General features: G+C 35.5%; 1 protein-coding gene across 1 annotated transcript; it reads left to right on the top strand.

The window, feature by feature from the left end:
* The first annotated feature begins 5,983 nt into the window (after positions 1-5,983).
* Positions 5,984-13,101, top strand: LOC125216760 (flap endonuclease 1). The gene is made up of 17 exons (XM_048118525.2): positions 5,984-6,153; positions 6,234-6,350; positions 6,583-6,641; positions 7,476-7,535; positions 7,629-7,682; positions 7,780-7,828; positions 7,954-8,001; positions 8,162-8,227; positions 8,359-8,409; positions 8,867-8,986; positions 9,048-9,132; positions 10,124-10,205; positions 10,931-11,039; positions 11,115-11,171; positions 11,284-11,330; positions 11,416-11,470; positions 12,852-13,101. The coding sequence occupies exons 1-17, from the start codon at positions 6,142-6,144 to the stop codon at positions 12,915-12,917; spliced, it is 1,137 nt and encodes a 378-aa protein (XP_047974482.1). The 5' UTR covers positions 5,984-6,141; the 3' UTR covers positions 12,918-13,101.
* The last annotated feature ends 1,562 nt before the right edge of the window (positions 13,102-14,663 follow it).

The following is a 14,663-nucleotide window of genomic DNA, read 5'->3' as shown; positions in this document are numbered from 1 at the left end:
GTGCCTGATGTCTAGTTTGCGAGTGCGCTCCATTAGGCTATAGGGCTATATAAACGAATTCGGGTCTGAGTAGGGCCGCAAACCCTATCAGGCTAGTGTACACGGGAGATCAGGAGCCGTCCTTGCTAGTCGGCCGGTCTCGTGGGCGAAAGTGTGGCCACATTTGGTCGCACCATATGAATTGTTGATTGATGAGAAAATGGGATGTATTGTTTGACTGGCCAGTCCATGAAATATTTTGTGATACTCGATGCTATCTTTTAAATTAAATGCTAAACCTCGAGTTCACTATGGTAAGGGTGGCATAACTATAAAATGTTTTGGCATGAGTCCACTGAGTATGTTTAAAATACTCAGCCCTGCATGTGTTTTCCCTATGTGCAGGTTGAGTGGCGATGGGCGGTCGGTGGTGTTGAGACAGTTGAATCGAATAATACGGATGGTTGGGATTTTGAGTGTAGTCGTGTCCTCATACATGGCTTCGCTTTCTCTTGGAATGCTTCCGCTGAATATTTTGAAACTTATTATCTTTGGTTGGTTTGAACTTATCTCTACGAATTAGAATATGGTGAATTATTGCGTTTTGTTGGAGCTACAATAAACCTTTGATTTTTTGAGCTTAGCCTGTGTTAGCTATTAAATCTTGTTTTTCGTATTTAAAGCCGTTGACTTATTGCCTTGATACTTCATTAAACACTTGGTCAAATCTCTTTAAATGAAACCCTAGTCTACATTTCTTGTTGCCTTAAGTTCGCCTAGTTAACAGTCGCCGATTTATTATACCCTAGAAATGCCGGGCTGTTACACTCAAGCTTCCACAAAATAACTGCCACGTAGCTATGGTATCCATGAGTTGGGTTCAAGCCCAAATGAAGCAGTTGGCTGAGTATACAGATGGAGCAGGCCGGGCCACATGTAAGGGCCATACTATCATAGAATCCATCACATCTTCTTCACCGCCGCCGCCACCGCTGCTTGCACCGCCCGTCTGCGAATGAGAAGAAGATTCGTGGTCTAGGATTGAAGATCATCACGTGGAGAAGGCGCGAGCAATCGACGATTCTTTGGAGAATCAAAATCGGTAACCCTAAACCGTAGAAATCATGTTGAAGGTGATGCTCTCATCATGCAGTTTCAATGTTAACTCCCCCTTTTGCACATCTATCATGGCTCCCCCGGTAGCTAAAAATGGCTTTCCAAGAATCAGTGGCACCTTCTTGTCTTCCTGCATGTCCAACACGAAAAAATCAGCTGGGAAAATAAATTCTCCTACTCTTACCAAGACATCTTCCACTACTCCCATTGGTGTCGTTGTGCTCTGATCCGCCATTCGCAAGGTAATTGAGGTGGGGCGGATGTTATCAACATCATGTTTCCTGTAAAAAGACAAAGGCATCAAATTAATACTGGATCCGAGATCACATAACGCTCTACCTTTCACATCATTCCCTAAAACACAAGATAAAGTAAAACTCTCTGGATCTTTGTGTTTAGTGGGTAATACTAGGGTTTGGTGCCCCTTGCACAGCGGAAGACTTGTACAAAACAAATAAATCAGATACAGATCTATTTGACCGATTATGCGATTAATCAATTCACATGTTAAACAGATAATTGCATGCTAGAACACAAATAATTCATGCTTAAAGAATATAAATCCTAAAACATGATTTCTACGGTTTAGGGTTACCGATTTTGATTCTCTAAAGAATCGTCGATTGCTCGCGCCTTCTCCACGTGATGATCTTCAATACTAGACCACGGATCTTCTCTCTGGTTCCCGAACTGTATCTCGATATCATGGTGGGTTGATCTTATTAAAATACCAGGACTCAAATAAAAAAGACAGAAAATTCCTCGCGGAGGAGGAGCTGAAATTTTCACGGAGGAAAAAATTAAAGAAAAATTCGTCCCACTCAAAAAGAGAGTTGGCGTAATTTTCAATAATGAACTAATGAATAATTCTGTCTGTTTTATTCTCCTATTTATATTAAGTTCCTTTTAGGTCCAGACAAAGATCTATGAAAGGTTTTGGATATGGGCTCCCCTAATTAGCTTTTTACTAATTAAATTGAACCCACAATTTAATACAAGCTTATATTGGAATATTATGAGCAGCCACTACAGAAGTAATATTGAACTGTCCCAATCCAAATCCGAAATTACAAGTAATCCGGGCTTCCGTTATGTTTATTATTTATTTCCCGCGCTTAAGATATAAATGTCCATTAATTAATTAATGTCTGCTATGGACTTAATTAATCAATATCTTATTAATTCCAAGAGTGGACTTAGCAAGAATTAAATACTTAATTATTATTCATAGAGCGATAAAACTCCAACTGGCCAGTTTTCTGAATAATAAAACTTTGTCCGAGCTCCTCTTGAGGACATTATCAAACGAGACTCACCTCGCGCACGTTTCAACATAATAGCAATCCTAGCACCGCTAGATATTAATCACCACTGCCCAATATATCAGGATTATTGGGTTGCGAAAAACCCGCACCATTTGATAAGTCAAAGTAGTGCATAATCAATACCGTATGCTCAATGCTAACATATGTAGATTAAGAAATAGTATTTTATCAAGACCTAGTCTTTCAATAGATAGCATAAAGATACGTCTTGCTGTTAGATCCGTTCAGTGCTACACCACACCAATGTCATCTTATTTCAGTAAGGCTTAGAAATATGCGGACTGACATTGCAACCTTTCACGATAGGTAGCCAAAGCCTATCTAGGTTGTGAAAATCTTCTTTTTCTTTTGCAAAGCATTGCATAGAACTGACCGTGTTACCTTTAAGTGGACGTCGTCCACAACTGATCTACTAAGCAAAAGACTTAGGCTTTGTTTACTTATACATTTAAATATTTATAAAACATCTTATAAATGCACAAGCAAACACAATGTAATAATATACTGATTCTATTCGTGCGAAACTGCTCAAATAATACTGAATCGGGTTAAAAGTGGATTATAGAGTTTTACCGTTTACGTATACAAGCAAGATTCTATTCGAGCGAAACTTGCTCGAAACATGCTTTTTAGTGTACCAAACCTAACAATCTCTCACTTATACTCAGTGGAATGTTGATGTGGACTTTGCTCATTGCTTCCAAGAATTTGGCAAACTGTGCGTCAAGCTTCTTGCTCTTCAATCGTTGAGGATATGGAATGGTGACACTGCTGTGTGGCACACCTTGCGGCGGTCGCCAATCGCCGTCTTAACTCCAGATTTCCAGACTTTGCGTTTTGACTCCCTTTTTCGGCTCAAATATGCACATTTATCACAAAACACGTCAAAATACCAAAATGTATAAAATATGCAATTAATGGACATGTAGAGTGACTTTGACATCCAAATACGGACCAAATAATGGCCTTAAAACAATGCAAAATCCGAACGTATCATCGGTACAATTATGGAATTCAAATTTATGTTAAATTTTAAATTAACAAACAAAATACTGTTCTTTGAAATTTGGTCACAAATTTTGAGTTTTAAATTTACAAACAAAAGGACTATTCCCTAAATACCCTCAAAATTCTCCTTATTTTCCTAAGTACCCCTAAAACTCCACTTTTATACTATATATATATAGGGGTGTATTCAAATTAATGTGTAAAAATCTATTGAAAAGGAAAACTAATCTCATCCATAGATTAGGTGTGATCTGATGGTTGATATGGAAGCCACGTGGAATTTAAAAATTAATAAAATAATCGAAAAGGGTAAAAATGGTAAAGCACAATTATACATGATTTCGGTACATGATGTAGTTATATTTGTACATTATGTTCTATTAGTACATGATGTTAATGTATGAAAATCGTATTTTAATGTACAGGTCTCAAGTTTTAATGTACAACATACCCATGATAATGTACCAGGGTATGAATTCGCAGATGGAAGATATACTATATAGTAGGGATGTCAATGTAGCCCGCAACCCGTGGGCTGGCCCGAATAGCCCGCTAAATTTATAGGGTTAGGGTCGTAAATTTCTAGTCCGATAAAAATAAAACCCGATAAGCCCGCACCCGATTAACCCACAACCCGTTAGGGCCAGACCCGAAAACCCGATGGGCTGGCCCGATAACCCGGAAAAATGTATATTTTTCAATTTTTTACTCCTAATTCGACACGTCGTTGATTAATTTTATGACGTAGAAAACTAAAAAAAAGATAACTTTCAATTTTATGGTAAATATATAAATTATATATTGAATTTTTATTAATATAATAACTGATAAATAAATTAATCTCACTAAAAAAATATTTAAATTTTTAACATGTTTTAAAATTTCACGAAATATCACAAATAATAGTATTTTATGATTGAGTTTAAGCATATATATCAAATTTATCATAATAAAATATTTTATATTTTATAAATATAACTAATTTTCATCATGATTTATTGGATTGTTCGAGCCTTAACCTTATCGGTAGCAACCCGATTAACCCGTCGGGCTAGCCCGAAACCCGAGCTTTTAGGGTTAGGCCCAAACTTTTACAACCCGAAAGAAATCACAACCCGGCAAGCCCGCACCCGATTGACCCGCAACCTAAATAGGATTGACCCGAAACCCGATGGGCCGACCCGATTGACATCCCTACTATATAGCATCTACGAAATTCACAAATGCATACCTCGACGGAAAGTGATGTACGAAATACCAGTGATAATGCATGATATACCCATGATAATGTACAATATACCAATGATAATGTACCAGGGTATGAATTAGCGGATGGAAGCTATACTATATAGCATCCACAAATTCATAAATTCATATCCCGACGGAAAGTGATGTACGAAATACCAGTGATAATGTACGATATACCCATGATAATGTACAATATACCCATGATAATGTACAATATACCCATGATAATGTACAGGGTATGAATTCGCTGATGGAAGCTATACTATATAGAATCTACAAATTCACAAATCCATACCCCGTCGGAGAGTGATGTACGAAATACCAGTGATAATGCACGATATAACCATGATAATGTACGATATACCCATGATAATGTACCAGGGTATGAATTCGCGGATGGAAGCTATACTATATAGCATCCACAAATTCACAAATCTATACCCCGTCGGCGAATGATGTACGAAATACCAGTGATAATGCAAGATTTAACCATGATAATACACGATATACCCATGATAATGTACCGGGGTATGGAAGCTATACTATATAGCATCCACAAATTCACAAATCCATACCCCGTCGGAGAGTGATGTACGAAATACCCGTGATAATGTATGATATATCTATGATAATGTACAATACACCCATGATAATGTAGCATTGTAGGAGTATTATACATCGGGCCCAAAGTTAACATCATTCACCAAGGGTTTAGTAGTCCATGGGGCTAGGGTGTAGTACCATCATATTAACATAACGTTCACTAACCGGTGGAAGTTAGATCCAATCCCCTAGGGTTAACTCATCCATAGGGCTAGGGTATAGTATCCACGAGATTACCCTAGTGAACATTGTGTTTCTGAGTCGGTACTACACCTTAGCCTCATGGATTACTAAACCCTTGGGGAATGGATATAACTTTCATCACATAGTAAAAAAATTATAATCTACATTACGTAGAAGGGGCATATACATTAAAGCACATTAATGTACATTATTAACACATTAATGTACAGATTAAGCTAATGTACTAATCCATATAAATGATGTAACAGTAATATACCCAAATTGCCCTTTAATGTACGAAACTGGTATAATAATGTACGCCGATGCTTTTAATCAAAGCCATTAGATTAATAGATTCAAGGGCTTATATTAGTCCTATGTTTTATACTAGGGGCCAGAGGGTGATAAGGAGGGTAATGCACCCCTATATATATATATATATATATATATATATATTGTATAGACACATAGATTAAGAGTGTCCTTTAGCTTGGGTATAGATGTATAGTGTGTTTTTATTTGGAAAATGGATTGGAGTACACACTTCCACAAAATATTAGGCACTCGGCACTCCCAAGAGGCGGGAAGAACAAAACCCTACACTCCATCTCCATTGTCCATTTCCTTCTAACTGCTGACACAAATTTCTTGTCATTTCTTCAGTTTTCTGCTAATCAAAATGGGAATTAAGGTACCAGTTTCTTTCGTTCACTATCAACTCCGCATAATTGTATATACAATCTCAGCTATTGTATTCCGCGAAATTTGTAGGGTTTAACGAAGCTTTTGGCCGACAATGCGCCCAAGTCGATGAAAGAGCAGAAATTTGAGAGCTATTTCGGCCGAAAAATTGCAATTGATGCCAGCATGAGCATATACCAATTCCTTGTACGTAAATTCCTCTTTTCTGTGTTTAATGGCTAATGAACAAAATTGCTTCCTTCAATTGAAGAAAATGGGGTGTGTTTGAGTTTTTGCGCTTGAGGGATGAACTTATCATTTGATAGTGTGGGTGGATACATGATTGGTGGCTACATTGTCACAATTAAAGGAATCTCAGAGCCCTGTGCATCGAGAAAAACTTAATGCTTAACAATTTTTTTTATAACGAAAATGGCAGATTGTCGTTGGAAGAAGCGGCACTGAAATGCTCACTAATGAAGCTGGTGATGTGACCAGGTATTGGATCTCTCTGAAATTTCTCATGTTGGGCAGTTTTTCATAAGTTGGAATTTACGAATTTGGAACAGCTCTTCTCATCTATGCAGTAAAGCTTCACTTTCTTTGGACAATATTTATCTTTCAATGTTTCTGCAAGTATGGCGTTAAAAATGTGTTCAATCAATACATAATTTTGGTTCAAATTGGATGAATGTTGATTCAAATATCATGGAAATGTCAGAAAATGTTTGTAATTTCAAATCATAGCATTGGCTTACTGGTAAAATGAAAAAGGTCAAATATATTAGTATTTGCAAATGTAAAAAGTACCTAGTATATTTGTTAGTTGTATTGTATCCATTTTATGTGTTTGAACGTCATAAAGCATCTTTGGTGCTAAGAATACTATGAATCTTACTCTAGTATCAGACGGTGCTTTTTTTTTTCCGTCATTTAAAAGACAATGTTTATGCTATCTATTATCTATTCATCATCATAAACATATCATTTCTATGTATAGTTTAAATAATTTTATGTATTAACATGTGTAATATCCATGTTAAGTTTAAATGAATTGATAAAATCATCACCCATGACCCATATCCACGTAGCTATCTCTATATCCATGATATCTTCCGTAAAAGAAAAGTATCGGCATATTTGTAATATTGCTAATACTATAGAGGTGAATATGCACACTATATGGCTGTTAGTTGCAAGAGCATGCGTTGGAGGAGATGTATCTTCATTTATTTAAATTGTTAAATTTATACAGAGCTCTCCCATTCTCTACTCATCATTATTGTTTGTGACTTTGTGTATATCCCACCCCTCTTGTATTATGTTTTTCAGTCACCTGCAAGGGATGTTCTCTAGGACAATCAGACTTCTGGAGGCTGGAATTAAACCAGTGTAACTTGTTTCCGTCCCTCCTATTTGTGTTTCTTGTATCACATTGCTATTTAACTTTAACTTTTTCTAAGGTATTTTTCCTTTTCACGATAGCTATGTGTTTGATGGACAACCACCAGACCTGAAGAAACAAGAACTTGCAAAACGGTATTTGATGCCCAATAGATGCTCTTTTTAGTTAACTATTTTAAATTATTCATTTTGGAGGTAGGTTACTGGATTACTACTGAATTTCTTAATGCAGATACTCAAAACGAGCTGATGCTACTGAGGAGCTAAATAATGCGCAGGAGGTTGATTAAATGAAACAGATTCACTTTACATCTACCACCCATCTAGAGCTCAATTGCTCCCTTTAAGTCTGGTAACAGTCTTGTGTACTGATAACTCTCATAGTATATTGCTTTTTTCATTGCAGACTGGGAACAAGGAGGATATTGAAAAATTCAGTAAAAGAACTGTAAAGGTGAGCACATATTCTTTTGGTCTTTGAACTATTCTGTACTATTAATCTTAGCATGCTTAATCACACAGATTTTACGTACATGACTTCATCTTAGTTGTATATATAGAATAGACTAGAGCTCATTCAGAAAAACTTAGGTCAATAACTTTGAATCTCCTAGGTCACAAAAAAGCACAATGAAGATTGCAAGAAGCTTCTTAGACTCATGGGAGTACCGGTGATTGAGGTGATTCAAAGAAATAAGTTCTTTAATAAACTCCTTGCTTTCCACATATTCCTTCATGTACTCTCTTGTATTTGTCTTGGGACGCAGACCACAATCCAGTCATCGTGATAGTATTTATTGTAACTTGTTAGGCTCCTTCTGAAGCAGAGGCTCAATGTGCTGCACTTTGTAAATCAGATAAGGTACGCATGTTAATTGTATGGTCATCTGATAAGAAGCACTGCCATCCATGGTGGAACTAATATGTATACTCCCTCCGTCCCATTAAATATGAAACATTTGGGAAACATTTTGGAATCGGCACGGGATTTTATAGAGTTGTTTTGTGAGTTAATGAATAGAGAGTAAGTAAGAGTGATGAAAAAGTAGAGGTAGAGTTGTTTCCATTTTAGGAAACATTTCATTTTAATGGGACAATCCAAAAAGGAAAATGTTTCATTTTTAAAGGGACCGATGGAGTATTAATTTAGCTCATCATGAATAGCTTCTAGCTTCCTTTTAGTATAGAAGATTACTGTGCCTACATATGTGCTCTTGAAGTGTCATGGTGAACTCTACTAAGAAGACAATTCACTTAAGTAATGGGATATGATTTACCTTGTTCTCAGCATGTCTGTGTAATGATCATTTGGTTGTTAGGTTTATGCTGTAGCCTCTGAGGACATGGATTCCCTTACTTTTGGTGCTCCAAAGTTTTTGCGCCATTTAATGGATCCTAGTTCAAAAAAGATCCCAGTGATGGAATTTGAAGTCTCTAAGGTACTAAGGAGTTCATAGTCATTTTTTAAACTACTTGTGCCTGATTCGCTGATTTTTACAGGTTCTGGAGGAACTTAATCTTACAATGGACCAATTTATAGACTTTTGCATTCTCTGTGGTTGTGATTACTGTGATAGCATTAGAGGTAATTTTGCATTATCTGTCCAAGTGGTGTCAAGGAATTTTTCCTCCCTTTCTCTTTTGTGTGGTGTGTAGTAAAGTAGTGGGAGGGCACACTGGCACAGCGGCAGTTTGAAGTGCAACCCTAAGAAAAGAATTGGTTTAATCAGTTATTGTTAAAAGTACAGCTTGGTGGCATTTTCAGTTGGAAAGGCACTTCGATGGAAGTCCCATGTAACCCAATGATTAAGCTCTAATGCTGGTATCAGACTCAGTTGAGTCTCAAAGCAGGTGCATTGACATGGAGTTAGTGCACCACTGAAATCCATAGAAGTCAGTGTAATAATATGAGCTTTCATTCTGGAAGAATATTTTTCTGCTTCCTTGCTTATTGTATTTTCTGTTCCTGCTCTGAACTATTCCCTATTCAGCAGTAACATCTATTCTTTTCAAATTTAAAACACTCTTTTGTGATAATGGATCTGTAGCTTTTTTATTTTGCATAAAGAACGCTCTCATTGCTTCAATGCTCTGTTCTGTTTGTCTTTACTAGATTAAGAAAATGACTTGCCTGTCCTGAAATTTAACACTCGCTCCATCCCATGCTACTCGCACTTTTCTTTTGGACACAAAAATTTAGGAATGAGTAATTAGTGTAATTAAATTAGCATTTTAAGTGTAATAAGGGAACACTTAATTAACTCTTAGTATATATCTTAATTAAATACCCTAATTTTTACTTAACATAGTAATAGTGCAAGTAGCTTGGGACGACCTAAAAGGAGAAAAGTGAGAGTAGCATGGGACGACCTAAAAGGAGAAAAGTGAGAGTAGCTTGGGACGTAGGGAGTATAAACTTGGATAACACTTTAGTGGGTATCCATTCCAACGCATTGCAGCATATATATTTCTTCCAGTTCAGGCATCATAACCCATACCACCAGTTAAATTTTGAAATAAATACTTACACCTCTGATTTTACTATAAATTCATCAAAGATGTGATCTACTTTTCAGGTATTGGAGGAATGACTGCTTTGAAGCTGATTCGCCAACATGGCTCAATTGAGAACATTCTGGAGAATATCAATAAAGAAAGGTGCTTCAGATTTTCTATCAACTGCTAAAATTTACAATTTTCAACTATAATAGATAAAAGATATGTGATGTTCTGTATCAAAGAGGATATATTTTTTTTTCTCATAGGTAGCTTCAGCATGAGTAACAGCGTGCAGTTTGCATTGAACATAAAGTTTAACCTCTTATTTGATGAGTAAAATATAAAACTAAACACTCCAGTGGATCTTAGGAAAGGAGTTGGACATGAATGTTTTAGAGTGAAAACCCTTCCATGTGTGATATATACGTCTTATTTCTCATCTATATATGTCATGTCTTAGTTTCTTGCTTCCTTGGCTGGTTGTGATCTATAGAATTAGATGTATGCATATGCTAATTATTACCTACTGAACAAAAGCAATGTTGTTTCTTAAAGTATTAATCTCTCTCTCTCTCTCCCCCTCTCACACACACACAGTCCACACAGTTACATGTAAAGATCTGATATTGCTGACCTCTTTATTGTTGATTTCGGAAATTCATTGCATTATGATGTTTATTGTTCTCTTTGAAAGATAGTCAAAGGGCATACTTTGCCAATATTAAACTTGACTTGTCAATGGGTGGAAAAACACCATAATGAGGAAAGCTACATTGTGTATTTATAGTAGTTTGTGCAAATAATATATTCTTTTCTGATAAGCTTTGTAGTACCTTAGACTCTCTCGTTTTACTCAATGATTATATACAACTATATTCTTGTAGGTACCAGATACCAGAGGAATGGCCATATCAAGAAGCTCGAAGACTCTTTAAAGAACCATCAGTTTTAACTAATGATGATGAGCTTAAGTGGTCTTCTCCAGATGAAGAGGTAATTTGGCTTTGGCAATGGTCTTAAATTTTTTTGCATTTTGATATATGACAATTGTATCTATTTCTACTTCAGGGATTGATAAGCTTTTTGGTAAATGAAAATGGGTTCAACAGTGACAGAGTAACCAAGGTACATCCCCACTCCTTTCTATCAATTATGACTAAACGACCCCAAAAAAATTGCCAGAAGAAAGACAAATCTTAGCACATTTGTAATATGTTCTTGAATCCATGTTTTCTAGGCAATTGAAAAAATCAAGACAGCCAAGAATAAATCTTCCCAGGGCCGGTATGAATTGATTGAATGAATAAGGGAACTAGTGAATATTTTACCCTTGTTATAGATCATGTTCTTACTCTTTTGCCGCGAGCAGGTTGGAATCATTCTTTAAACCAGTTGCAAATACATCAGTACCTGCTAAGCGAAAGGTATTTTTCTTTCTAATAAGAATCAAACAATTTTGTCTAGTTAACTGAATAGTTCAATTATGAGTTCTTTGACAGCTGGATAAATGGATTGTTTCTTGATGATTAAGTTTAGTTTCTTTTTCTGAAAACTGCTAGAATAAATTTTTAACCATGCTTCTTTGGATACTTACACATGTTTAAGTAACATATTACATAGATTATGCAACATTGATTATATAATATGCTAGAAAACAAGTGATTGAATTACCAAAAAAATAAAGTTAATTCCACACAGGTTTCACAATAAGTTTGCTTTGAGAATATTAGAATGTTTGCTGTGGTCAAATCATCTGATCACTTTTATTATACTCCATTGTGCATAAAATGAGCATTAATGTGTTGATTATTTTGATTAGATGTCTATATTACTTGCAATGCTCATGATATCTGCTAGTGCAAATAAGAGCACAAGTACTGCGTGTTAACTATGTAAATAAGTTTGGGTTGAAGAGTTTAAGAGCAAACAAATTAATTATGAGAAATCTTCAGATTTTGAAAAACAAGTTACTGTGGACTTCAAATGCATTACCAAATTTCTTGATCTATTTTGTCCAATTGTGTCCTGGGTTTGGCATATGTAGGAAATCTTGATCCTCCAATCTATCTATCTGATAGAAACCGTCAATCCCAATGCAATATTACCAAATAGAGTTCTTTCTTGAATTTTCCGTTATAAGCTTAATTGGTTGAATGGACCGATGTCATTCCTAAGGTGAATGCTACTGTAGCATCACTTCCTCTCATACCCTAAGGCTGATTTGCAGCATTTGTTGGTCTTGGCCTGAGGCTGTCCATGATGTTATGCAGAAGTTTGTGCACGTCTCATGATGTCGAGAGGGCCATGTTTCAGCTTTAGTTAAGTCGCATAGTAGTAAAAGAAGTGTTGCTAAGTTTTATCAGTATGTATGAAATGCTAACAAAATTCACAGGTGCTATACATATTTGATCATATATAGTACTTCCTCCGCCGCATTGCATATGGCACATTTCTTTTGGGCAAAGGTTTTTAGGTAGTAAAGTTTAGTGGTTAAATCAAGAGAGAATAAAGTAGGAGTGTGAAAAAAGAAGAGAAAAAAAGTAGGAGAGAGGATAAAGTAATAGAGAGATAGAGTGTTGCTTTTTAGCCATAAAAAGAATGTCTCACTTATAGTGGGATGACCCAAAAAGGAATACGTCTCACTTATAGTGGGACAAAGGAAGTAATACCTCATCTTTTCTGTCAGAATTCGTTTTACTCCGAGATAGTGAGTGCTTAGAAGTAGCTAGCTCTGATATTATATTTTGCGAGCTTCTGCGTTGTTGTTGTCTCTTGCATTGATCGTCCTATTAATCTCAATGACAGGAGACATCCGAGAAGAATACTGCTAACAAAAAGGCCAAGGCAAGCACGGGGAGGAAAAAGAAATAGTGTTGGAGTTTTGCCAAGATGTGTTCTAGCACTCTATGCAGCAGATGTGTCGTCTCTGCAACTTCTCGTGTATGTTTAGGGTGTTTATGGTAGCTATATTTCACTAGAATAACGGTATTTATCGTGACTCTTATCTGTAGTTCATGTTATTTCTCGCGCTATTTTCTATGTTTTGTTGGGTTTATTTAATCGACCAAATAGAAGTGTTTATTTAATAACCTTAAAATTGTAATTAAATTAGTTCATATTGATTACAAATTAGAGGGCTGGCTAGATGACCGGTTCATTTAACATACCAGTTAACCAATCACAAAAAGGTCCAAACAAGGAACCGTAACCGAGACTAAGTGAGTTTCAGTCTGTCCTATAACTAAGAGAGAAACCTTAGAAAGAGATCTCATCAAAATTTGTGAATGAACAGTGAGATTTGTACTATGAGATTATGTACACTCACTAGTACATCTCATTTACACTTTATTAGTAACCGGACAACTCGATGCTGCTTCCATGGATTTCTCGATGCACACATCAAGTACATCTCATTTAATAAACACAATATAATCTTTGAGTGATGCTTATATAAGTAAATTCAACCAATAATTATATAAGAAAATATTGGTACTTAGTGAATAAATAAAAAAGACTTTATTACCCTTCAACTCATTTTGTTTTCTTGAATCTGAATTCCCCCTCTTCTTATCTTTTAAATTTGAATTAAAGTTACATGTATTAATTACATTTTACAGTTAAAAAAAAAATTAATACACATCCCAATTAAGTTTGAGTCATTTCCCTTTTTGACAAAAATCAAAATATCTAATCGCTCTTATTTTATTTCATCACCTACTTTACTCTCTCTTTATTTTTTCTACTTTATTTATCTCTCTTACTTTTCAACACAATTTCTTAATTTATGTGTTCAAAAGTTTTGTACCAATTTAATTGGGACAGAGGGGAGTGTAACATTATAAGCTAGGGGGTGGGGGTCGGTACCGAGAACGTCATACCGCTGACGTACCGAAAATTGCGGTATGACAAAATACCATATCGACACCATACCGAATTTTCTGTATATCACAAATTTTGTATGGTTAATTTTTTATGCCGTTATTGCGGTATACCACACTTTTTATAGTATCTGAAGTACGGTACGATATACTGTATACCGTTATGCAAAAATAAATCTATTTTATACACAAAAATTTAAAAGTAGGATTTTTGGAGATTTTTTCTTTTCATTTCTGTTCTATATATAAATATATTAAATATAATATAATATTTCAACATATACCGATTTTTCGGCATGCACCAAGTATTCAGAATACTGCGGTTTAACGATTTTATAGTATATACCATATATTCGGTTTACCACAGTATAGAGCGGTATAAGAAAATTGATACCGGTGCAGTATCAAAAGATTTCAATATGGTATGATACCGTATCAAACATTGCCGTATAACGAAAAAACTGATATTTTCAATATTTTTTCCAATATGTTAAGTGTCATATTTCAGTATTCCAGTATTTTTCCCACCCCCAATTATAGCAACCACCGTATGACTATTTGGAAAAGTTGCTCATAATATTGCAACAATCTTTAATACTATGATATTGTAGCAACAGCTATGACAAATCTTTAATTGCAATAATCTAAAATAATATTGCTATTATTCGGATAGCAACCACTATTATGAGTCTATGACAATTTAATAAAGTTACTTGTATAAAACATTACTCCCTCCGTC

This window comes from Salvia hispanica, chromosome 3, assembly GCF_029641045.1.
Source record: "Salvia hispanica isolate PSC_SH4W2 chromosome 3, Shi_PSC_v1, whole genome shotgun sequence".
NCBI lineage: Eukaryota > Viridiplantae > Streptophyta > Magnoliopsida > Lamiales > Lamiaceae > Salvia > Salvia hispanica.
The sequence above is the reverse complement of the archived record's forward strand: the minus strand, read 5'-3'. Positions and strand labels throughout refer to the sequence as shown.

What these genes read in the sequence shown, in the direction of transcription:
- LOC125216760 (XM_048118525.2), top strand. An exon ending in TCAGTAAAAGAACTGTAAAG is followed by an intron (nt 8,002 to 8,161) that starts GTGAGCACATAT and finishes TGAATCTCCTAG; the next exon opens with GTCACAAAAAAGCACAATGA. An exon ending in CAGTACCTGCTAAGCGAAAG is followed by an intron (nt 11,471 to 12,851) that starts GTATTTTTCTTT and finishes TCTCAATGACAG; the next exon opens with GAGACATCCGAGAAGAATAC.